The 27,246-nt window shown below is 37.7% G+C and overlaps 1 protein-coding gene across 3 annotated transcripts; it reads left to right on the forward strand.

Annotated features, from left to right (window-relative positions):
• The first annotated feature begins 134 nt into the window (after nt 1-134).
• Nucleotides 135-27,195, forward strand: LOC145492964 (muscleblind-like protein 3). Of its 3 annotated transcripts, XM_081472338.1 has the most exons (10): nt 135-1,971; nt 5,443-5,659; nt 8,927-9,106; nt 10,321-10,452; nt 11,874-12,086; nt 13,871-13,915; nt 16,008-16,134; nt 16,410-16,459; nt 20,163-20,250; nt 22,672-27,195. In XM_081472338.1, exons 1-10 carry the CDS (start codon nt 1,919-1,921, stop codon nt 22,809-22,811), a joined length of 1,245 nt encoding a protein of 414 aa, XP_081328464.1. In that variant the 5' UTR covers nt 135-1,918; the 3' UTR covers nt 22,812-27,195. The 3 variants fall into 3 exon arrangements, with proteins under 3 accessions (XP_081328464.1, XP_081328465.1, XP_081328466.1); XM_081472339.1 differs by lacking the exons at nt 20,163-20,250; nt 22,672-27,195 and adding an exon at nt 17,342-19,528 and having other exon boundaries at nt 144-1,971; XM_081472340.1 differs by lacking the exon at nt 13,871-13,915 and having other exon boundaries at nt 147-1,971.
• Nucleotides 27,196-27,246: the final 51 nt, after the last annotated feature.

Here is a 27,246-nt window from a genome sequence, read left to right on the forward strand (position 1 = left end):
AGTAACTAATCGGTTATTACAAATCAAAGGAAGTTTAAAGTTAAGACATTCACCGATAAATATCGTCAACTGAGTAAGAGGTTTTTCTCGAAAATTACAAACGGAAGTTCTTAGCCTTTTGTTAGTTTGAGAGTTGGCCCACTAGTCAGCACTAGTGATTTTGAATTCTGGCAAACACTGTTGCAAAATCAATGTTTGTAAGAGAAAAAGCCAGAACCTAGTAATGCCTGTACAAGTTGCTGACTGAGTTCGAAAAATAATCTTTGGAAGTTTGAATGGGATAACAGTGAAACCAATTTAAGTTTGCAGCGCCTTTCAGATCCTTTCAGTGTAATGAAGTCAACGGTATAACGAACGATTATCTTCAGACTGGCCAGTGAAGTTTTAATACTTCCAGTAAATGTCAACAGAAAATTAACAAGGAACACATTTTGCTGTTTTGGGATTTCACTGATTGTACTTGCTCTTGTTGTAAACTGCCTACATTTTTCAGATTTGATCAGCAAATCTTTTATCTGATTTGTTTAGTTCACAGATGGTTTCAGACATTATTCGACGCATTCTGATATCGGTTCTTTCCATTTACAATCAACCGATAAAGGCATATTATTTTAGGTTAGCTTTTTATTTATATCAGGTTAGCTTTTTGTTGAGTTTTTACTGAATTTTTTTTATCGATTTTGACGTGCTTTGTATTTTTTTTGCAACCATTGTAAATTTACGTCTTTTAGGATTAGCTTTAATTTTAAAGATGTAAAGCGCACTTGATCATTTCATGCAGAGTCGCGTTATTATTATTTACTGTGCGCCATGTCAGCTCCAATTCGAAATGGCGGTTGACTCACGTAAAACGGGGCCATCACGAAAAAATCTCGGAAATATTTCGTCATATTCCGCGGGGTCTCGTTCATATCCGATACGATAGTCATCATAAACGTGACATACTTCAGCGTTAGTTGTCACGTGAATTGACCATTTTCTCGCAAGTCCGGTCCGACCGGGCAAAGTTCACGAGTTCGTCACATCCGGAACTTCTCTTAACGTGTAAAGTCGCATTCATCGACATCAGTTGTTTATGTTCTGAGAAAATGGTTCACCACAGAAACTGTAAACTAACGACTGTTTTCGTAAAATTTCTCTTTTCGTTCAGCACGTCACGTACCAAAATAACAATTTCCAAATTTTTCATCTGGGAATTTTCGTGCAATGTTCAACTGTTGTTTGTGTTGGTTCCAAAAACACTCTGGTTCCAAAAATATCTGTTCCTAGCGAAAGTAACATATCTCTTTAAACTGGCAATGGTTCCAGTCAGGTATACTGAAAACTGTAGTCTCCGTGTTTACAATTTAACCCCCCGTTGTTTTGCCCTCTGGTGAGGAGGTTGTTTCCGGTTAATGGAGGAGCGAAAACAGGAGTCGGTAAATATTTACGCCATTTCCTGAACTTGCCTCGAATCGTCGTAAGCCTGCCGTTATAAATACTACCACAAACAAAACTGGAACAAAACAGCTTTTTGGCGTTTTCTGTTCACGTTTCCGGTGATTCGTTTTCTTTTGCCTTATGACTGAATGTTAAAGGTCGGGCTAAACGTGCTGCTTTGAACAACACGAAGTTAAAACTTAGTTTTCTTGACGAAATCTCGCTTGGTTGTTTGTTTCCTATAGTTATACCTTGTTCAAGAACAGTTGAAGTGTTTGTTCCGAGAGATTTTTATCGAAAATGGGCGCGGTTCTTTCGTTTACCACAGCTATGCAACGGCAGAGTCAACAGGCCTGCATTGCGCATGCTCAATCATAAACTCCGAGTTAGTGCAGTTCGCATGATGGTCGCGCGCGTTCGGAAGGCTTGATCCGCACTCAGAGGAAAACTGGCAAAACTTCTCGCTAAAAAACCTAAACTGGCTTCTAGACAGCATAATATGAATGAACAGCTGTTCAACGCAGCAATTCACGCTTCTACCGCGGCACCCAGGTTTGTACTGAAATATTTATTTGAACGAAACAATAGTCCACTTTTAACAGTCTTCACAGCAGCGAAGAAAGATGCTTCCGTCATCACCAAATCATCGTCGACTGCTGAGTCCAACTAGAGAAACGTGCTTTTGTTCTCTTGCGAATCGAATTGTGAAGCATTATAGCTTTGATTCGTTCCTACACAAAGCGTTGGCGTTCTGAGCAATTAAACTGTCTATTCGGGGCTTCTATAACTACTGAAAGTATCTCTGACAGTATATTTTAAACTCAGAAATTTATGCGTGGAAGTCACGTTTCAACCTACGCCTGGCCGGATACAAAAACTGACAAAATTCCTTAGTTCTAACTCAATCAAACTCCAAAGAATAAATTCGCAGTACATTGAACGTGAACAAAAGGAAAAGAACTGCAACATGCTGTTTATCTCAGTGACGCAGTTTCGACGAAGACCTAAGCCTTGTCACAAATTGTACAGTGCGAGTAGGTCAAAATTGTTTTTGGAAACAAAATGTTAAACAACACTTTATAATTACAACAACGTCCTGGTGGAGTTGTATGTCTTACGGCATGTCTGGTGAGCAGATTGAAACAAAACTAAGGCCTGCACGGCTGTTACTCGAAAGAGGACGTTTTAGAATTGTGACGGGTTCGCCATTGAGAGAGACAGGAAGTTGAGTCGCGTCGAAGAAAAGAAGACGCCGGCATTTTAATACACGTGCGCCACTGCGCATCACAGGTAACTGAGTGGCTATTAACAGTTCTGCTGCCTTGGTGATATCTTTGTCAGTTCCTCTGAGAGATAAAGTAGCTCCGAGCAACAAGAACGAGGAATTTACTGGTTCAATGCTCAGGAAGGAAACGTGGGTAGGCTTTTGTGTGTTTTGTCAACTGCAGGCGGATGAACGTTCATTAGAGTTAGCTAAAATCTTGGCAAGTCACATACTCAAAATCGAGAGTCATAGAAAAAAAATACCTCAGTTATGAATCAGTGGTTTTAGAGGTGACGAAAAAAGAAAAAAAGTTTAATGCGTTGGCGTAACAAAGAGCGATGAGACCACTAGACTGTAGTTTTTTTAACTGAGAACAATGCTCTAAATCGTCTGAGCCGACTGTTTAGAGAATTGAGTTAAAGAAAACTCTGTATTGACTCTTGGTTTAGCTAGAAAACACAGTTATCTCATTCACAGTATGATCACGACTAGCGTAGTTCAACTGAGTCAATAATTACAAGTCATTTCTCGCCCACCAGCGCAGTGTTTGGGCTTCCGGTAAGCAGAAGATACGGTTCTAAAATTGTGAAACACCACATAACTACAAGTGACAAAGTAAGTGTTTTACCAGCCATTTCTCTCGCAGCACGTCTCTGTAAAAAGAATTTTTAAAATGTGAAAAAAACCTGTTGTTCACGGCTTTCAAAAAACTTTGCTGCGATCAAACCAACTGACAGACCATGCTGCCACTGTTTCCTCCAAATGCTCTCTCCGGCCTGAAAGGGAAAGAAAGTCTCTTAGAAATTGAATTATAAATCATATCAGCAAAATGCAAGCAGAGGTAATACTGGTTTAAGTGATAGTCCTCTTAATTCACTTTGTCCAGTCAATAAAACACACTGAGAGACACATAGAGAGACGAAAAAATAAACCCAACTTAATTTTGTGGCCTTCTTCTTTGCAACAGAGGTTTTGGTCAGCCGGTCATTTTTACAATGCCACCTTTCAGTTCACATGAAAAAAAGCTTAAAACCTTTCAGTAAAAAAAATACTCAATAATAAAAGCGAACATCGGTTGTCGAGAGATTGAAACATTAGTTGAATCGATAGGTGGTTGATCAACGCGATGCAACTTCATTGAAACGGGCGCATGTTTAATTTGTTTTGGCTTTTCTGATTGCTGATTTATACTTTCGGCAAGAGCCGCAAGTCACGAAATGCCCTAACTTAGTACTGACATTCTGAGAGCACGAAAATTGCACTTAAAACATCTTTATTCGGTTATTTCTGCTGAGAAGGGGTGAGCAACTTAATAACCCCTCTGTGGTACAGTTTTTGACGCAGTGTGGCAATATGGGTCTCGGGTTAACTCGGGCAGATTCGTTCTGAGGCGCTTTTGGTCGAAACGAACCCCAAATTAAAAACCCATGCTGTTTTCTTCAAGCCGAAAAGCTGAATAAAATTCGGCGAAATGATTCGATGCAGTTTGTACAATAATACCTTTTATTGCCCGGAAAGAAGCCGCATTGTCGCCGCCAGCCTGCGTCCGTCTCAGCTCAAGAGGGGTTTAATTGTTTACAAAATTGGTAAACGAACGAAATCATGCTTACTAATACACACGGCGAAGAAAATTTCCCATGTTTGGTATTGCCTTGCCAAAGGGTAAGCAATAATTCGAGCGCAGGTGAATTAATCAGCGATGAAGAGGATTGCTAATTAGAATTTGGCCCATTAGAGTTCGCATAGATCACGTACAAGACACAATTGAGTGGAAAAGATGATTGCATCGGTTTTCTTAACGAGCCTAAAATAAATACGAAATGAATTCATCTTATGGTTTCTAACGGAACAAACATGGCCCAAACAACGCTAGGGACCATGCAAGAACATACGACCTCCCACGGAGAAAAATTGCTTCGGGCTCCGGTCTTTTGGCTTTATGTTTTTCTCTGTGAAATGCACGAAACCTTCAAGATACACGCAATGCTTTACTCACTGAGCGGTTGAAATTTGGAGATGACTACCCGTAACGAGAAGCGATCAAGTTAATTATGACTGAATAATTTCCCCGCTACTTCAAAGGACGGCACGGCTTTTGCTGTTCCTTGTCAGTTCCGACTCATGTGTCACCGAAGCGTTCTTTGTGTTACCCTCTCTAAACACTTCAATTGAATGCGCTTCTCTTTCTTCTGTCCTTCGTTCTTTGACGGGACAGCTGGAGATGGAGCGAACCGACCGTTTGATGCGGTTTTGTGGCATTTGACCACTCTCTTTCACGGACTCCTGAAGCGGAAAAGCGAACAAAGGACAACCTCTATTTTAAATCACTCTCGGTGATGACGTAATCGCGCGGGCTGGGGCCAAGGTGCACGATCCATCACGTACTCGCGTGATGCGTCACAGGCGGCTAAGTCACGAGTCTAGATTTCTCCTCAAAAAGGGATATTGTGCCCAATCATTGACTTAAAATAAGAGACACCTAAATAGATTCACGTTTTGTTCCCATTTTCCGTGACTTAAGCCGGAAAGAACGGCAAATTTTGCTTGCGCCATGACCCTGACCTCGACAAGTAATTGATGACTCATTGTTATGTAATCTAAGCCCGCGATGTTTTGGTCCCAGTGAGCATGCGTAGTTTTTTTGTTGCCAAATACAAAATTCCCCTAACATCTAGAAATATCGGGAAAATCGCGCTCGCATCGTCGGCTGTGGCGCAGAAAAAACTATTTCATTCATGATTTCCGCCTTTTCTTGTTAGGTATTTGTTTACTGAAAAGGAGACACCAGACAGACTTCTTTCGAAGATGATAGTCCCAGTCATGGGCAAAGATCCAAGATGGTTACTCGTCGAAGTTTGCAGAGAATTTCAGCGTGGAAAGTGTTCCCGAACAGAGGACGAATGTCGTTTCGCACATCCACCCGCTCATGTGCTCATTCAGAATGGAAAAGTCACGGCGTGTTTCGACTCGTTGAAGGTATCTGCGTTTTTATTTTAACGGGAATATTTGTGTGGTAAATGGAGTACTTGCGGTGACATTTCCGCGCTTTATGGCCATAATCCTCGAACTTTCTTTTGTTGGCAAAGATTTTCGAGAACTTGTTGCGTCGTTAACTGCGAACAAGTTTTTTGCGGGCGTTTCAGATTTCCGTGAAGCTTATAACTGTGTTATGACTGCGTGTTCAGAGAAATTACGTTCGGAAACTATTTTCGGGGGAAATTTCCCAGTGGCTTTGACAATGTGGCAATTTTATGTCACAAGAAGTATATAGCCCGGTATATAGGCACGACAATTTTCGCTGTGAGTGGTTCACTAGTTATGCAACATCAGCACTTCAATATTTTGAGGAAATACTATGTGTTTCTCTTAAAACTACTTAAAACTTTGATTGTGAATCGTCTAAGTGGCTATGCCAGGGGTCTAAACGATGTTTGTGGCTCTTTTGTTTAACTGGAGCAATATTCGTTGCTTAACTGCGTGAACCACGTAAACCGGTGGCGAATATAAGCTTTACTGTGTTCTGGCATGTTGTGCGTTGTCAGAGAAGTTGAAAGTTTGCTCTTTCGTGTGTTATGAATCCAAAATTCTCCATTGCGTGTTTCGTGAGCAAGGTGTTGACTCGTCTTGGAAAAGAGTGAAGATCTAGCTTTCGTGACTGATTAACAAGTTCGTGATTTTTTTTTTTGCACGACTTTGTTTTTCAGCTGTTGCGTGAAAACAAGTCGGAGTTTACCCTGATCTTTTCCCTTCACGGAATAACCCGGCTACGGAAATCAACGCGTGCTATTATAAACCATTTTTGTGTTTCGTGAGCTCCGAGTCGATAAACGCAGCAAGAGAACTTGATTATCAACATATGGACGCAGAATTTCTTTGTTCAACTCACGAAATTGAAAAGAGAGTTTAAAATTTTCGTTCTTATTCGGGTTCGTGGCTTGAGAACATAAAAATATTTTTTTCGTGGAATTCTGCACGCATTTTCTCAACTGAAAAGTCTTGTGGATTTTCTGTTTGAATCAAAAGAAAAAATATTGCGTGTTCAAGCTCAAATTTGTTTTGTAGTAATGCTCACGCGATAGTTGATTGGACCATTAAATAGTTGCTTTGAATATTGTGAATATCATCAACGTTCAATTCAGTTGCGGTTTGCGTGACAGAAATTGAAATTTACACAAGACATTATCATAGGCCATGTCCTCAGACAAAAGAAACTTGATTCACCTTTAAAACTTCCTGTCACTTCGCTTTTCATATCTGCTCTTTTTTGGTGCAATTGACCAGCAAGGAGATTTCCTTGTTGTCTGTAAATCCTTCGAGAACTTAGCATTAAAGGAATGGTAATAAAAATAAAACATAAATACTTTAAATGTGTGTTATTGCACTAGTGAGGGAAATTTGCAAATTAGCATTAAATGTTACATTGAGCAATTTTGAGTTTTGTCAATTAAAAGATCTCAAAAGACCATTATTCATGGTTACCTGTGAGGAATCTTTACAATTAAATAGCAATACTCGCAAGTTGAATTTTTTCCTTCTCTGTGTTTTGGCTCGAAGTAAATCATTTCTGAATTGACTTGGAAGGGAGAAATATTTGATAGCTTTTTGTGACATAGGCAGTGCTTTAGAAGGAAGTTTAAACACGAAACCTGTTGCACTGGCTTTTAAAACAATGGTGTCAACTTGCCAACATTGTGAGAAACTTGGAACATTAGGTTTTTTGTCAAACTCAGTCTATTGTTCTTCAGGAACACAATGGCTGGCTCCGAATCAGTCAGTTGTTGATTTGTTTAGTTAACATGCGTTTTAAATGGAAGGCACTCATTTTTTTATCATTAGAAGTGATGACTTATTTGTATATGAGGCTGAAATAAGAGAATAAGAGCCAGATTTCAGTTGTTAAGAAGTGTGTCAAAACACAGCATTGCCTGTGAGAATGTTGCTGTCACAAGGTGGCTGGCTCTGAAAAGTATTTTGCAGAATAGGAAAAAAAAAATAGAATTCCTTGATCCTTAAGCATTTCTAGATGTGTTTTTCTCTGCTTGATGGACACTGTGTGGTTATGATTGCTCTTAATTGTTGTTCCTCTCAAGTTTTCAAAACAGCTTCTGCTCAGACACTGACCCCTTACCCTCTCTAGAAAAAAAAAAACCCAGAAGGGAAAATAGGTTATTGGTGGGAGAGCAGGAGTTTAGAATATGGGAATTTTTGATTTGCCTGTGCTGTGCCATGACCATTTTGGACATTCTGCATTTAATCCTTCTTTGGTCAGTATGTCTACAGCTGTAACTTTTAAGTCCACTTGTAGTTCCATAAACAGTTTAGGTTGTCTTTTTGAAGTTTAGCTTCAGTCTTAGCACATGCCTCTTACTGATATTGCAAATAACAGAATCTTTGATGTCTGGGTTTGAAATGTAAGTCTCTAGTGTGAGACGTAAAGGGAGCAAAGGACAATATCAAAGTATTATTTTTGCTCTCACTGTTGGTCTGGATCATGGGATCTAGGCAGGTGCTATTTTTGTCCTGGTTGTGGTATATTTTCAGACTGTATACGTTATTAATCTGTGATAATATTTCAAGAGGGAAATATGACGTATTGAATCCTTAGGTTGGATTAATCTTTAAGTAGTTGATACTTGATGCATTGGAACAAACTAGTATAGCGTCTCACTTTACATAGGGAAATTTCTAAGAGGTCTTGTCTCTTTTTTTGCATACTTTTTACTCAATGACTGTTATTGACTTAAAAGATAATGCTTGTAACGAGATGAGCAAACTCAAGGGTTATTATGAGATACGTAATAAGCTGCTTTGGCAAACTTAAGTTCTAAATCAGTCTGACTGGTGCAGAAATATAGAGAAGCACAGTGATGGGTCAAATTATCGAGGTCAACAGCAATAATATTGTGTTCATCAGGTGTTCTCTCATAGAAATATATCTTACATTTTGTAGATTTTTTAGAGTAAAGGACTGATATTGGTGGACTAAGTTTAGATGTTTATGTTGAGCAAGTGGGTTGACACATAACAGGTGACTTTTAGGCCGTATGTCTAGACAGTTGCATAGACTTACTATTTGTACTAAGTTTAACCTGCCTGTTGCCCTGCATTCTAATAATCGGATTAAACCCCCTCCTGAAGCATTAACAAGAAAGCACCTTTTGTTAAATAAATAGTAAGATAGTATGTTATCTTCTTATCAGACAATAATGAAAGGCTCACAGACTATTTTATTGCTGTTTTTAGGGACGGTGTCATAGAGAAAAGTGCAAGTATTTGCATCCTCCAAAGCATATAAAAGCCCAGATGGAGAATAATGGTCGCCTACTACAGCAGCAACAGCAACAACAACAGCAGCAGCAGATTGCTTTCCAGCAGCAAGCTTTTGCACCCCTAGCTCAACAGATGCTGGCAAATCCCTCATTTGTAAGTCACTTCTAATGCAGCCCTTAGATTTTTAATGTGTAATTTAATCAATGTTATAGATAGATTTTTAATGTATAGTTAATTAATTTTACATTTACAGGGCCCTTATGGATACCAGCCTTCGAGCTGAATGGGCCACCCTGTAGAATAAAGATTTACTTAACTTTACTGATCCTGAAGCATGTGATCATTCAATTTCTGTGGTATTGATTGCGATAATTGAATTTGATTGTTTCATCATTAAGCCAGTGGTATCAAGTACTACTTGTTAATTAATGTACCAGTTCCGCCTAACTAATTCAGTGTTGAGTGAAAGACTTAAATTAGCTTATTGTTAACTGGGCCACCTGTGGTCTGCCTTTTTTCAGCTGACCACCTGGGGAAGCCTGCTTTGTTATATTTTGCTCTCTTGGTTGCTTGATGTTTTTGTTTGACCTGGAACTTCCACTCAATCAACCAATTGGCCAACCACTTGTTAATCCCATGAACTATAAAAGAGTCTCATTTTCTCAACTTTTCACATTCTTGCCCACAGAAACCCTGTTATTGACTGATTTAGGTTGTGCTTTTGCGTTTTGGAGTTTGCAGATTGACATATTAAATTTTTCTTTTCTTCTCATCTATGTGTCATGGTAGAAAATTCTCTTTATTACCAATGGGTAGCATTGTCACTTCTCAAATTAATTTCTAGTAACAAAGGGGTTTGGTGAAACATTTAATTAAGAATGAGGCATGAGGTCATTGAAGTTTTTCCACTGACCTTTTCATTCTTAATTAAATTTTTTACAAATTTATTTTCTACACTTAACATTATTATGCTCTTTTGATGTTAAACAGCTGGAGTTTTCGAAACAAAAGTTGTTTAAACTAAATAGAATGTGTGTTTAACACATACAGTTGCCACATGGATTAAATTTAGGGTTGTATAGTTTGTATGTCCAATGCACATTTTGCCAGAAGCCATAGTTATTGTAAGTGAGTAAAACTTTATTTAGCCCTTGTGGCCTATTCAGCGTCATAACATGGCTGGTATCTGGAGGGGCCCTGGTAATAAATACTACAATACTTATTGGCATAGTAGTACTTGGTGTGAAAAGATTTTTTCCTTCATTTGCTTTTGACTTATATAATTTGCAAACACTAATTTGCCAAAGGAAGCAGGATGAGTAGCGATTGGCATTCAGCTTATTGATGCTTATTCTTGTTCCTTTCAGATCTCTACCTGGCCTGTAAGTGTTCAAGGATCAAATGGGACGTACCTCCAGCAACCAGTTGCTTTTCTACCTGATGCATCTGCTCTGGCTCAGACTCCATCAAGAAGACTGGACAAATCTGACAAACTTGAGGTTAGAGATGATTTAAAAAATGTAGATTTAAATTGACCAGTTCTTATACCTAGTTGTGCCTTTCTGGTAATCAGGCTTTTAGCCAGGATTTGAAAAGTGGGCATCCAAAATGTGCTATACGGCCTGTTCAAATGAACAATTTATAAGGCAACACATGAAAAATAAAACAATTTTAAAAAAATGGCCTTCCACTGGATGCCTAGACTCCCATCTGGCTTAAAGCCTGCTGGTAATGCTGATAGTTAGAGCCATGTTCTGTATTTTGGTGAGATGTAGTCGAGCCAAACTACCCATGGCAAGACCAAACTAACCTGATATGCCATCAAAGCATACCAAAAAGGTACAATTAGATATTTACCATACCCTAATCTGGTCAAGTGAGCATGATATCTTAGCCATATCACGTTAGTGACTTGAGATTGCAGGATATCAGGCCAGTGGACATGGCTTCTGATTGGCTAATTGCAAATTTGAGTATGGTAAAACAAGTTATCATCAGGATTCAAACACATTCTTGACCATTAATCTGGAAAAAAAGTATAGTAAATAAGACAGATATATTTTGACTAAAAATAGTATCAAGCCTGATCATGTTTATGTGTAGGTAAAGTATAGCATGCCCAAGCGGTGACAAGTTTATAAGTAATACATGTCGGTGACTGTTGTGGGTATTTTCTTGTGTCACTGATTACCATTAAGTCAAAAATTTGGGAGAAAATCAGGGGAAAGATCAGAAAAAAGACTTAATGTTACATGTATATACCAAATTAACTTCAAGCCTCATATGATGTATGTGTTGAATTCATGTCTGTTACAGTGATCCAAGCTCCATTGGTATAAGTAACTCTTAACTTCTTCAATCTTTAATCCCTCTGTACTAAAAAACATGATAAATAATAAACATTTCTCCAATCAACACTAGCTAAATACGTATCAAACAAAGAAAAGAATTAAGGAGCCAGCATCTTGTTTATTGATAGCTAGACCATCACCTGCCTTCTTCTTTGCCGCACAGGTGTAGCTGGTGGCTACCAATCACAGCTTGAGGGCACTGAAATAAAGGGTTTTTTACCTGACATGTCTAAAATAATCCACATTGTTTAATTGTTCTGCTCTATATATCTAAAAAATCCAAGTATGACTGCACATAAACCAACAGCAAAATGTGGAGTAACTTATGACTAACTGATGGATTGACATGAACCAGTTGTAAACTCACTAGGGGAGATCACTTTCAGCAAGGCTGTGCACTAGAAGTGCCTGGCTTCCACAGCTGACTACCTTTTGCCTTGAGTTGACTGGAAAAATTCACTTTTTCTTATAAGCTTAGGTGCTGGATACCCAGGACTTCATGGTTAGGAACCTTTAGGCTTTGTTCAGGGCGCCATTTTAACTTGAAAATGCACTTCTGTCCTCAACAGGTCTGCCGAGAATATCAGAGAGGTGCATGCTCAAGAGAAGAATGCAGATATGCACATCCCCCAAGACATGTGTCTGTTGACAGCTCTGATAACATGATCACAGTTTGTATGGACTTTATGAAGGGGAGATGTCAAAGGGAAATGTGCCGCTACTTTCACCCACCAGCTCATCTTCAAGGAAGAGTTCGAGCTGCTCAGCAACAGTCATTGCCGGTGAGTTACACGTCATTAGGCTTCCATTCTCAAATGCAAACAGTTTATCAGTTGAAACAAAGAAAATTACAATAATACTAGGACAGTACATGATTTGCATGGATTTGTTCATTATCTTGATTATGCTGCAACTGTATTGCAATTTTATATTTCTCCATTTTCTCTTTCGATTAGTTTGAGGAGATATATCAGACACTTGAGATAATATTTCCTTTATGAAAATGATTCATCTGCATTTATGCTCTGCATTGTGCTGAAATGTAGTTTGTTTCATTTTCCCCTTTCATTATAATTTATAATGTACACACAATTCATAATTCTGTCCAGACCTGAGGATGAGTACACTGAAATGCACCTCCTAAGTAAACCTCCTAAATAAACCGCAACTGTCTAACAAGCTACAATTCCCACCCAATGTTGGTTTTCATTATATATGCATGATTTTGTATTTTGTGATATTTCCTTGATTCAGACAAACATGATGCACTTTGTTGCTTTTAATTGTTCAACTGACAAGGTTATGCTTTAAAATTTCAACCAAGAATGTACTGTGCATATGTTTCATGAACAGTAGTCATCTCATGACAATGATAATTTTATTAAAGACAATAGGGTAACAGACAATGTAAGTTACATAACAAAGCACTGGAAGTGGTGATATATTTTGTTTGCATTTTAGATGACTTTTTAATATTTTTTCTAACAAGTATAAAACTAAACACTTTCCCTGGAAAGAAACTAAGCACACTGTAATTATATAAATGATGACAGCACAAAATGTAACAAGTAAATGCACAGCCTGCATGCAAAGAGCTTGTCAATTCCACAGCTGAAACCTGCCTTGCCTAATGCCGAAGTTATGAGTTGTAAAGTAAGTTAAGAGAATTAAGCAGCTTGCATGCATATTACATTAGCAGAAAGTACATTGGAACCCTACTGACCATTGTAATGCGGTGGAATTGACATTGTGATCACATACATGTAGAAGTTGTCCTTAAGTAACCGTGACTGACTAAGTTCTCTTTGTGTGAGAAAATAATGGCCATATTAAGGAAGTGATCACAATCTGGGGTTCTACTGTACTGTTAATAGCATGATCATGTACTTGGCAGGACCTGCCAACTTCAAGACAATAATTCATGTGAAACATACATGTAGATGGTTAAAATGTATGGTGCACTCATAAATATGCCTAAAGAAATACTGCACTTTTATGTTTGGCCCTGAAACCTGAGTTCATTAAGAATGCTGACTGTCACATATTTGCAGCCCCGAAGAAGCCCTAGAAGTTCCAACATTTGCTTTTGTAAGTTGTAAAATTTTGCACCTAGGAATCGAGAAATACATGTAAGTTGGCAGGTCTGATTAGATTTTTTATACTTAACAACTACTTGCACTGCCAGGGAAAGACATCTCTAAGCCCGAATCAGCACCCATAAGGCAAGCAACTTGGAAATCCACTGGCACATATTTACCACATTGATGTAACACAAGATGTCTCAAATTGTCTGGTTAGCCATGGAATCTGTGCTAAAAGTCCTGTGATTTACTTACCCTGAATTTTGCTTTGCTAGCTGTGGGCCACTACAGGGCTTTTGGAGATGTCTAATCCTGCCTGCTTTTAACAATGCATGGAGCTTTTTTACAGCCAGCAATTTGCATAAGTCATGACTTGCATTTTGCCTGTCTTTTTTCATGTGCTGTTGCTTACATCATGCTGCTGCTGGCTGGCTGGCATTGTGGCTCATTCCTTTTGTGCTTGCACATCGCCTGCTGACTTGTAGCTGGAGGGTAGCCGCAAGAGGCCCCATGAAATGCTACCTGAACTGGTACTTAATAGCATTTTGCTTTTGTAGGTCCAATTAACAAGCACGCTACCTGTTAGACGGCTGGCAGTCTGTTTCTTTCAAAATTCAGCAGGGATTATGAGGCGAGATGCGTTAGCCTAAAGGGGAATGGGGCAAGACATGGGCAGCACACTCATTTGTCTTGCCTCATTCCCTACTCACTCACATTCCCTTAAAAGAAAAAAGGCTGCCATCAATCTAGCTATCTGTAGTTGTAAAGCACCTGAAATAATGTTAACAGCACTCTGAGCATTGTTATTTTTTCAAAGGGTCTCATGTTACATACACATGTATTTAACTTGCAGAGATCATTGCAACTGCCTTACTGTTCCTTGTGCTAGTCAGAGCAGAAGTAGTCACCACTGTTAAAATTAGCTACTGAAAGTGAAAAAATTTTGTGTACAACTGTCAACACACACTGATCCTATGAATGCATAGCAGATGAATTATTTATGTTTAAAATTGCTTGATATTATTATCAACAGCATTACTGTTCCTTGTGCCAGTCAGAGCGGAAGTAGTCACCACTGTTTAGAATTAGCTGCTGAAAGTGAAAAAATTTTGTGTACAACTGTCAACACACACTGATCCTATGAATGCATAGCAGATGAATTAGTTATTTTTAAAATTGTTTGAATTTTTTAATAATTTATTGTTATCGCAATTTTGGTTTTACTTTCAAGTTTGGAGCCCTATTTTTTTTGTGGAAGTGTGAAAAAGCAAAGGAAATTGGCTTTAATCTTTCTTATATAAGTATTAATCAGATCATCAGTTTTAGCTCCACAGTGGTTGCCATTATTTTGAGAATGGATGTTAAAAAAAATGTCATGTCAGCTTGGAGTGCTGGACTGAACTAACAACAGTGAGCTGTAATATCATATGTAACAGCCAAATCTAGTAGGGCTGCTGTGTGAGGTGCTTTTGAGGAACCTTCAGGGTTCTTTCCTGAGGTTAACCCAAAACTTTTTCTTTGTGGACAATTACTTGTAGGTTTATATTATTGTCTTAGATAAAACTTTAATTTGGGGTTACCAGACATACCATTGCGTTGTGTGATTAATCTGGGGCAAAGTTTGGGACAACCCTGAAGATGTCGTACATAAAGTTATCTTCTTTGCTCATCAAGGGATCTCAAACTCCAGAGGTTGACAATTTGTTCTTTTGGCAATTTGAAGGTGTCTAATTGTATGTGACCATAGCTTTCATGGCTTCATGTTCTTAGATGAGCCAGAAATGGTGAAATATTTAACCTGAGATCATGTGGAAACCGAGCTGACACAAATATGTTATGAACGATTAGCCACAATGTGCTTCTGGAATGCATATTCTGAAATCTTGTGAAACTTGCTTTATGGTTTAGCTAGTTATATGATCAGCCTTCAGGTTTAGTGGTAGTGCTGCTGAAAATATCTGGAAGTCTGGCAACATTATGAAACTCTTCTGCAATGATCAAAAGGATTTTTGAAAGACAAATGATGGGAAACAAGTAAACAATTGAAAATAGTGTGGAATTTTGTCAGAACACATTCTCCATTGAAGTTTTGTGTTAGCTATTTAAACGTTCATAAAAATGTGATTTGGCTTGGCTATTATTGATCAATCTATTATTGATCCTTTTACGACCATTGATTGTCAATACTGAACAAGAAATAGCTTCAACACATGCTAAGCCAATAATGTTTTGCTTTAGTATAGGGTGCAACTATTGGCTACTAACTAGGGGCCTGTTGGGTTAGTGTTCAAAAAGGGCTGTAATAAGCTGACAGAAACAGATTGTGGGATTAGCTTAACCCATCAAGAGTGTTCTTCTCATGGTCTTAAACCTCCTTTGTTAATGTAATGTTAAGAAAAATGTTGAGAAAAATTATTGATGATTAAACAGATTCTCCCAAGTTGTGTTATGAGAAATGTGTGGATACTTTTAAGGAGTATTCAGTTTAATTTATTCGTGGGGGTTCAAGGGACTGTTGGGCTACCATATCTCTTCTGTCTGCATATAGCAACTTGTTGTACAATGCATGGATAACACCATTAGACAAGCATGAATTTCTGATGTTGTAGCATTTATTTACAGACCTTTGGTGAACCATTTAAGAAACAGACTGCTGTGGAGGTGCCTCTGGTTATGCCAGGGGCAGCGGCAGCGCTTCAGTCCTTCAACCAACCGCTCGGATTGCAGTTCACGTCTCTTATACCTACAAGTAAGTAGTCTGCAATGCAGTACATAATGAAAAGTATGGCAATGTAGTCCTTAGCTTGACAGCTGAATCTCCAAAACAAAAATTCTGTCATACTTCAGTATGATCTGATTATTTAACACCCACTGACTGGTCATAGATTAATCAGTGTTGCCAGTTAGAGACTGGCATGGAACTGATTCATTGTGACATGCCATGTGACCTCAAAGGAGCCAATGAATGTGTAGTGTTTGGGAAATTCCATTAATGTAACAAAATATTTTGTTCATATTTTTCAGTGCCACTACTTGCACCTGGCCTACCCTTGGTTCAAACACAAGTGCCTCAGGTAAATATTTTGTCCATTAAGTTCACTGACCACCTGCTTAAGGAGACTGTTTACAGAGTGCTGTGAGCACATTTAATAACATATGATATTACCAATAAATCCAGGACAAAATTAAGCCAAATTTAATTAAACACCTCTTTGAATTGTGGCAGCACTTGCAAAAATTAAGCAGACAGTTGCAGCAACATTGTTTGTGGGGCAAAACTATGACATCAGGAAGATCATGAAAATGCTACCTTACAACCGTCAAGGAGGCAGAGATGTCCCTGTTCCCAAGGCTATGACAATTAGGTTAAAGTGAGCATCTGCCAGACATCTGTGGAATACACAATAAAAGTTAGCTGCAGCAGAACTCCTGGTTCATGGCTCTGAAATCACAGTACCCAGTAAAATGTCACCTCAAGCATGTGTTTATTCAATAATAATGTAATGTATTTAAAAGTTCATGAATGAATTCACTTGTGTTATCACTCAACAGCTGTGGCCTGTGAGACAGAACTCAGGGAATATGCTCAAAACATGTTCTTTGTAATATATTATTGAAAGAACCATTAATTTGTGTCTTGCAAAGTGTTCCAGGTGATAGCAAAGCAAGTGGATTTGTTTATGAGTCATGTTCATGTGAAGTTCCTTTGAGATCTTTGCAGCTACTGTAGCTGCAGCTTTGTTGATAGTTCAATTCACCCTTGGAACTTAATTTTAAATTAATCAGAATCAAGTTGATTATACAACCTACATCAGCACTGTAGATGTTAAAATTCTTGTCAACCCGGCTATCAAGAACCACAGTTTCTTTAGAAGCTAATCTCCTGATTCCCCACCAGTGTAGACTTGTAAGTCATGCTAACTTTGGTATTTCGTTTCATGTTCCTTGTCCACTAGTGGCAACACCAGGTACAGCCACAGGTGTTTAACTATGTGCCTGTGGAGTCAGCTGCGACACCTCCACCTCCTCTCGCACCTCCTCCTACTCCTCAAACATCCTACCAAATCATTGACCCTCAAGTCCAGTCGATGGACGTCCAGTACTGGAACAACTACACGCTAGCCTCGGCACCTACCACACCCACCTATGTTATGTCGCCCCATGTTTTGTGATCAAAGGGGCAGTTCTTTTTGTATGCATCTGTAGAGAGGCACGTGTTAGGGGGGAGTGTGTGAATTAATAGTACAGAGAGAAAGAATGAAGTGATTGAACAAGAGTTTACAAATTGAGAGAAAGAGGAGCAGGTGTCAGTGACCTTCTGCTCTGTTGAAAGCAAGAAACCCAGTTGGTTGCTGTCACAGAGGCAATGCAAGACTGAGGAGACAAGAATTGATTTACAGGCCATTCCACTAAGTCATGGAAGGCACTGTTGTTTATCCAGTGGAGACCGATGTTCAAGAATCCTGTAACACTATTCTAAAGATTTATTGTTGTCAAGGACAACATAGAGGAAATTGGAAACTCTTGGCAAAACGTCCAACTCTGTATAGTATTAATATATCAAAGCACTTAACGTTATTGTCAACTCTGACTATGTTTAAATTAGGTCTATGACCACAAATGAAATTAAGGAATTAATTGAAATAATGTTTACTTTTGCTCTGTCTAGATTTTCTAAGCTCTTACTTGAAACAATGACTCAAAATAAAGAGATGACCACAAATTGGCTTTATTTCAAAATTTAGCAAGAACAGAGAAACGTGTTGAGAAAATTGTGTCTGCAAGGTGATAATATGTTTTATGGATTACTTGTCACGGGAGAGGAAATGTGAGGTGTTTCATGCTTTGATTCATTTCATACAATAAGAAGGATGAGTAGTTTATCTGGGTCTTTTTCCTTCACATATTTGCATGACTGTGTAATAATTTTATTTGGGAAGTTATTTACATTTACTATTTAACATGAGAGATTGTTTTGTATGTACTTACGAGAGATAGACTATATTATATGTATTTTGTACAATACTGGCTGCATTATTCATTTAATTGAACACGGCAGTTCCAAGACAAACAAAAAGGCCATGAATTATTGGTAGTAATGTTTTGAACTACTACCAACCTCAGATGACCCTTGATGATGTCAACAATTCAGCTGACTTCATGCACCATTGTTTCATTTTGCAGTTGGAAAATACACTATCTTTGTCATTCAGGTAGCCACCAAAGTTGATAGTGCAAGCAATGATGGAAATGTTTACTCACAGCTAAGACTCATAGCAATGTTGGCCCACAGCACGTGTCAAATTTTTATTGCAAGAAAAGCTTCTCCTGTTGAAGAAAATTTGGTTGGTGTGAGACTTAATTTTGCTACGAGTTACAGCTGCAAGTAAAAATTGTCCTCAAGGCCAGTACAAATTTAGTGGCAATACAAGCAAGAAATTAAAGAAGTATCAACTGAATTACAGCTGAATGAAACTGAAGTGTGTGAAGTAGGCCGAATTTTAACCTTGTCAAAGGTCATCTGAGATCGATAGCATGGAATCTAACAGTAATTTACCAAAGAAAGGGTAATATTTTGTTGACCCAAAAATAAACTATAAGCTTAGAAATTTCATAAAACATGACAAATCTTTATACACGTCAAAAGCTGTACTACGAAAGAGAGAGTGTTAGTGTAAGTTCCATCTTTGAGATGTACAACAGAATATTAACTTTCAAAAAAATTTAGACATCTTTTTTTGTATGAATCACTTTAAGTTATTTTACAATGGATGTAAATCAGGTAAAGCACATAAAAAAGAGCAATTGATTTGATTTTTGTGCAATTAAGTACCAATGGCTGAGCCATTGTGATCTACTTGTATGTAGAATTATAATTATTAGAGTTGTTTTATTACATATAACTTTCTTAATGGAATGTTTATTGCAAGACGAGAGAAATAACAAAGAAGACTGAACTAAACAAATTTCTAGTTGAGTCAAGAAAACCTGAAGAAGTTTTTTATTCCAGAATGTCTTGCAGTAAAATTTTCATTTTTCATAGCATTAAATTGATTTTTGTAGAGGAAAATAGTTATTTATGTGTTTATATGTGATTGTAGAGTTTATTTGAATCATATGTTGAATTAAAATTTGTCTATGTCGTCTGTTGGTGGTGTTAATTACGTGTTTATATATAAGATTAGTGTACATGTTTGTGTCCAGAGGTTTCGAGTGTGGCTTGCTTGTCATGCTTGCTGTCATAATTTACACTATTTCATTTCAAGTGAATGTTTGATCTCGTTTACAGTTGGAAAAAAAAAACTCAAAAATGTCAATTTCCTTACACCAATATTTTCTATCATGTTAAATTTGGCCCAAAATATAAGTTGTGGAAACAAACAGCCATGATGTTCAAGTCGCACTCTACATTAGATATTTTACTTGTCAACGTGAAGTTTATTTTCCTAACCTTCCTGTTTCAGCAACTGGGCGTGGCATGGTTAAGCCGCATTATGCACGCTTGCATTTGTCCTAGCTGCTTTCACACTTCTTAAGCCTGGCAGGTCCTCCTCAGCACTTGCAACACTCTATTGACTGGGCACTTGATAACCTGTTGTGTTTTCAGTGTAAACCCCCCATTGTCCTTTCACACCAGTGTGAATGATGAAGGTGTTTTAGTTAAGAAGTAGACTAGATGTCTTGTAGATATTTTTATCCCTTCTCTCACAACTGGCACTTTTTGCTCCCGTCTGACAACTCAATCTGAGACCCTGTTTTCCTTTTTTCCCTTGACAGCACTCCTCCAATGGGTTGCCAGTTTGTCGGGACTTTGTCTCTGGCCAGTGTCACAGAGAAGCCTGCCGCTATGCCCACGTTAAAGACAGTGAGCTCTCTTTCTTGTGTTAACGCTTAGCTGATTAGCTCTTTCAGCCCCAGTCACAATATTCAAATTCTCATTGATCTAAGGTGACGACAATGACAAATATCTGGCTATCAGGAGGATAGAAAGATTGTTGGTGCACTTAAACAGATGTTCATGATTTGCAATCAAATGTCCTCAAAACTGTCAAGTAATTAAAGAGAATTGGGTATCGAGCTGTGTGCTGAAAGGGCTAAGCTGTGCTTAAGACCTCTTGCTTGGCAGGCTCCCACACTGCTTTTGCTTGCCTGCGCTTTAAGTAGTAACTGAGGAAAGTAGTATTTGATTGATGTCGGCATTTGAACTTGTATTAAAGACGGAGCATACTTAAGACAAAGGTCCGTTTGCCAGCCAAAAATGCTGATGTCAGCGCTTTTTCTGAAAAAGAAGATAAATATATTTCTTCACATTTTCCTTTGAATTTGCCATGAGATACAGAAGAGCAAAGACATTTTATAACTTTAGATCTTTAAACTACATTAGAAAATAGCCCAAAGAAAATATGTGCGCTGATAATTTGGTTTAAAATCTTGTTTCTATAACTTGATGGAAACACAGAACTAGCTCGAAATGTTGATGTAATGATGCAGACCAAGTGAACTATCATGCATAGAAATCGAGAGTGAATAATCTAATTGTTTTAAAAAGGTGTGCCACCTGTTATGTTATATGTTACTGATTGTACCATTTTTCAGCATGTTATTTCAATTTATTGCACTTACCGGTATCCACTAGGAGTGCATAAATCTAAAATAACCATTGCTACCTGGTATCCAGTTACTCTGCTGTAAAAAAAAAATATGCTAGCAGCCACTAGCCATTTAAGAATAATTTGATGATAGTTCAAGTGGTTCCTTTCAAAACATTCAAGTCATCCCTTCACTTTCACTTGGGAGCCACCCCTTTCTTCTTTACAAACACATAACAAAATGTCTCTAACTGATTTTGAGTTTGAATCTCTGGCACACTTTTTTTGAACTATAAAGTTCTCTTGTGATTTAACATCTGTCAGAGCTTTTTTCTCCAGAAAAAACAACAAAAACAAACAAACAAAGTCAAGGATTTTAGGGGAGTGCCCATCTTATCTTACCCAGATGCTTATCAGAAACACAGACGTGAACGGAAAAACAAGCAGGCATGGTCAATTAAACCGTGTCTGCCCCCGATTCAAATGGGAGTCTGAGGGTGGAAAGTCTTTCTCAGTATGGACTAGTCACCTCTGGAATATGATGCCTGCCCATATCAAAAACCAACCTAACCTTACAAGCTTCAAAAAATCCATTTTTAAACATTTATGGACAGTTATAAGGAATTGGACCATTTTATCATGTAAATTTTTAATTTTTCAATTTTCTAGTTTAAATTGTTAGACTTGATCCAATGCTTTGCATTTCTCTCAGTAATGAAGTATGTTACTTATTTTATTTCATTCTTTGTTTCAAGCTTTTGAATGGAGCAGTCAACTATTAAATGTGAAACTTGATTCCAAAACTAGAATAATTATATTTGGCTTCATGGCACAGGCCCATGAGTTTATCCAGCACTCTTTGAGGACCAAAAAATTGTCCCCGATAGTTGGTTTGTGGACTCCATGTTGTTTCATAATTATGTTTGCCAATCGAAGATCTGGAGCTTGTGTGTTCGATAATGCATTGGTATAGGTGTTGGTTGGTAAAACCGACACAGTCCATGTCGCATAGACCACATTTGAAATGATGTATCACACATTGTTCGCTTATGATCTTTGGTTTTGGCTCTCAAGTCTTGAGGATGTTGCCGACTTTCTTACTGCTGAGGACTGGATGTAGAGAGACTCTGAGATTAGAACTAAGATTTTGTAGCTAGACTGCCTTATTTACAAAATGTTGTTTATATAATATCTCAAACCATCACTGAATGTGCAATTGGACTCGATTTATACGAAGCTATTCAATTAGCATGATGATCATGTACACAGGAAGGTCACCTAATGATATTCATAACTGAACTCTTTTAACAACGTTGACATTCAACAATTTTTATTCTTGATAATGGTGTTAGATACATCGGAACGTCGAATTACGTTACTCCTTATATTTCTTGTTAAATGCTTTAACAAGCAGCTGACCATTTGATCTCTGGCATTCTCTTTCTTTCTGAATATTTCACTCCATCAAAATGTTAACAATGAAATGAAATGAAATGAAAGTGTTATCAGTGAATTCATGACTTCATCATTCCAAATGTCTGGGCCTCTTCTGGCAGAGAGTAGGAAATGGACTGGAAGTACTTGCAGCGAGCCCCAGTGATTGTACAAACATAGCTTACCAACACGTGATTGATAAAAACAATCTTTAGTCACTCAATTCACACCCCCTTGTCCATTTTAAACTGTTTTACCTGTAGAGAATGTAGAAGTTGTGGATGGTAAGGTGACAGTTTGCCGAGATGCAGTGAAAGGGAAATGCACAAGGCCTAACTGCAAGTATTACCACCCAGTGGTCAGCCCTGCAGCTGGTGCCTCATCATCAAAGACTCCTAGATAGAACCTGCAATGGTTACAGTGAGGCAGAAAAATACTGGAGAGCAGCTATTTTTGGTACAGTGAAAAATGATGTTACCGGCCATATACTACCAAAAATTCTTCAATTTAAGGGGGAACCCCCACCCAGGTTTTCAATTCACTTTCAAGCGCTGTTACTAAGCATGCATGCAAGCAAAATAATCACACTTACTACAGATTCTTAAAGAATTCTGTACATGTAGAGATGCAAACTTATCAGCTAAAATAGCTTAATAATTGTTAGGACATAACTGTTGCTAAAAGATTTTTGCTAAGCAAATAAACATTGTGTTGTTCCAGAGAAGGTGTACACCCACCCACACCCTGCCTTACAGAAGTTTCCCTTTTTGGTTTAAATTTTTTCCACCCCTCTGGAAATTACAGTTTAGCTTGAAGTTCATACTTTTCTTTAAAAGTTTTGGAATGGGGGTGGGAGGGGCTTCTAAGCCCCTTGGAATTTCCAGTGACTCTATCCTGGGGTGGGCAAGGATATTTTCTGGAACTGTACACTTGCAAAATGGCATGGTTTGTGGTGTGCTGGTACAGGTGCTAACAAATGGGTATAAATGGCAAGTAAAAGGGTGTACTTTCTTACAGTGTACAGAAATGTTGTATTGCAAGTTGAAAAGCATGATCTTGCTGTGCACATTACCACTTACATTGCAAGTTGTGGCAACATGTTGTCATACAGAGTTGATGTGAGAACTTGTCGTCACAACTTTCAACATTTGGTAGACGTATACTTAAGTTTCTTCCATTTTTGAAAAATTCTGGAAATTCTGGTTTGGATGTAAGTCAAACGCAACTTCTCAGGGCCAGTCCACTGGAAAATTTCTTAGAGGAATGGCCCTGAACTTCTGAAACAGTAGTCCTGTTTTCTCATGGTTCTCACTCTGATGGAAATTTGGGTTTGACTTATGGCTTTGAACCACATTAAGCTTTTCACTTTCATGGCCTTACACATCAAGTATTTCTTTGGGAAACTTTAAATGGAACAGGGATCTTTCACTTGGAATGAAACAATTCCGGTGCAGGACAAGTTACGAAAAAATGTTTCTTGATGTTTTACAGGTACTCAATTTTATTATTTTGAGTGCAGACCGAGAGAGAGAGGGTCAGAGATTAAGACTCACTGCAATGAATAATTTATGCCCAGAAGTTAGCTTCTGAACCAGCTGTGCTAGCTTTTAAATGGCTGTTTCTGCTGTGGTCATATATGTTTGTTTTTCATCATATTCACCTCTTGACAAAATGCAATGGATTTGGTAATAATACTTTGATTTTATGTCTAGTTAATCAGTTTGAGTTAGTTTTCTTTCTCTCAGAGAAAAATGTAATAACCTAATTTTGATTCAATCTGAAAACGTGGACGTTTTGTCCTTGTATTGGACCATTTTAAATTTGTATTGTGGTATAAAAGTAACCTTGGAAGTATGAATCAGTTAAGCCATTGCTGGGCTTGTGAATAGAATGCTCCAAATTCCAGTGGCGATTCTAATAGACCATTGTTTGCATTCCAAGTATTGGATTAGAACTACGATAGCTTGCAACTGAGGCTAATGCAGGGAGTCTTTTCAAATGCAAATTATATTAATCTCTTTTTAATGATCTTCCCTTACACGAGCCTCCATTGCAGTCCATTACTGAGAATGTGAATATGGCCTATTGCTTTGATGCCTTCCTAGCAAACCAATATTATAGTGCTTGTATAAGCCTTTCCTCTGCTGACTTGTCCAATCCAGTGTGGGTTTCACCGCTGGGGAGAGAAGTTAGGCTTTTGGGTGTGCAATGGAAGTTCATCTGTCACACTGACTGCAGAGCAGTGATCGCCCCTTTACACCTGTTCATTTATTATTGTGTGGTTATTGCACTCATCTATGACAAGCATTTGCGCATGACTCTCTAGGAACTGGAACATTAATGTGCTTATTCACAAATTTAACCATGGATGGTCATGTTTTATTCTTCATCCAGCCATAAATTTGCAAGCCCAGTCAACTAAGTGATTCATATGGTTTTTCTGACTCTTCGATATTTTGCCGACACTGTATTAAATACTAGTATTTTGTTTTGTCAGTTTATGGGGTGACACATCAACATGCTTAAATTTGCATGTAATGTTGTGTAGATTGCATCAAAAATTGTGCATGAAGCATCTCTGTAAATGATGACATTTTCATTTTAGAAAAATATTGTTCCACAATTGTTCATGATTATTTTTACACATGATAATGGATGGAAAGTACTTCGACTAAAGTACAGTGCAAAAAGTACTTTTTTACTACAGAATGAAGGAACAGAAACTGGTTTTCTGATTTTTTTTAACAAAATAAATGTTTTATGTCATTCTTGTGAATGAAAGTTAAAAGGTCTAAAAAAACAAAACGAGAAAGAATTTTCTATGCTGCTGTTTCTGTACAGTAGAGTTATGGAAATTAACTATACCACAGCTATTTCAAAAAAAGTTGTTGGGATTGAACTTTCAAGACAGCATATTTTTTCCCAAGAGTAGTTTGCAATGAAAAGATCAGTGTGCAGAAAAGTTCTTCCTCCAGGTTGCTCTTTTAGGGTCAATTCAGATGGTATGATTTTTTGCTTTGTGACTGTTTTAAGTAAAATGCTTAGAGATCCTTACAGTCAACTACATGGATCCCATTCAAATGAATCCTCTAAACACAGGAATTGTGAGCATGTCCTAGGTTTGATTTGGATGAAGCCACTAATTCTGTAAGCATGTGGTTTGTTACAGTCACAAGCAAGAATAATGGCACCTTTATAGAGCCTTAGACTTAGGACTCTGTTTTAATCTTCCAAGAGTTTTCCATTTTCACAGAGTTAGTTTCCTGTCCCTTTAACAGCTGCACACTTCTAATGTGCATTAAGTTTTTTTCTCTTATTACCAATAATAGTTCAGAATTAAGCATGTTTTCTCCTTTGCAACTAGTTGTTAGAGTTGTCACACAGTTGCTTTCCCCCACTGTGGCAACTCTGATTTTAAGTGGTTGCGAATGAGGAATCTTCTCTTTCACTAACTAGTAGAGAAATCTCAAGAAAAAACAAAACAAAACAAAACAAAACAGTAAGATTGCAGATTGTTTTGCAGTGAGCAATTCCAGTTATTTTTTCCATATTACATACAATTATTAGGCTTGAGGAGTCTACCAGGCAACTTTTTTGTTAAATAGCTGTGAGATACAAGTAAGTAAAGTGTTTGTACAATGGAACTGACATATCAGCTGGCCTGTTTTTGCTTGTCTTTTATTTTCCTGCAAATGTGTAAGAATCAAAACCTTTGAAGGAGATATTTGCTTCTATCATTCAAACGGCAGTGACTTGTTGATTCACAAGGTTAATGCGCAAATATCTCCTTCACAGGCTAAAGATGTGGAAACGTTTTAGGAGAGAAGGGATGAAGAGAATTTATTTTTGTATCCCTGTGCTAAGAGAAAAATAGCAGCAAAGCTATCAAGCAGCTTATTATATTGCTGGCAATAGTTTAATGCTTTAATCCATTTTAATGTTAAATTATATTATTGTAAAATGTATTCATTATATAAAGAGTCCCAGAGTTGTAAAGTTCGGTGCATGCCAAAAATTAAGAAGATTAAAGTAAGATATTAATATTTTATAATATTTATTTAAAATTCAAATTTTGTTCACTTAATTTACATTGAGTCTAGAATAGAGTTTAGTATGAATGATAAGGACACAACAAATACAAGTAAGGTTGCCGTGGTCCCTGTTAAAGTAAAAAAAAAAAGACAATAATTCAGTCGTGACTCCTGGATGTCAAAATATTTAGAAAGTTTTAGAAGAGATGATTTTCCGTTTTCTTGTGGTGGAAGTCCTGCTGGGTTGCAGTGGTGGCAAAACTTGTCCTCACTGCAAGCTAAGTTATGGTCAACCTTGCTCAAGATGACTCTACCTTGATGGCAATATGGAATCAAAGAAAGCATAAAGCTTATTCATTCACTCTTCAAATTATCCTTTAAATGAATGATTTAATGTTGAAGACAAATTTAAGATTTGTTAAATTAGTTTAGATTATTGTTTCTCTTTCTTTAGGCAGCACAGATTTTTAACAGGCTTTATTTCTTCCTTATTTATATTTTAAGGTTAATGAATACATGCCCTGGTGGTTGTATGACACTGTTGTGTTTCTTGGGACAAATAAACTCTTTTTTCACCATCTTGAACCACTGTTGATCAATTTATTCACTGCCCTATTTAATCTCTCTGTGCAATGTACTGGTGGAAAGATACTGCTCAGTGAGTGCAAGACGTAATAACGGACTGACAACTTGGTCAACACACTTAATTATCACAGTGCCACTGCCTTTCTCCACCCAGGTTTATGAATAGGCACTGGCAAGTGTAATGCTGGGGTGGGGGGTGGGGGGTAACCCTGTGATGTACTA

Source organism: Orbicella franksi, chromosome 7 (assembly GCF_964199315.1).
Source record: "Orbicella franksi chromosome 7, jaOrbFran1.1, whole genome shotgun sequence".
NCBI classification, from domain to species: Eukaryota; Metazoa; Cnidaria; class Anthozoa; order Scleractinia; family Merulinidae; genus Orbicella; species Orbicella franksi.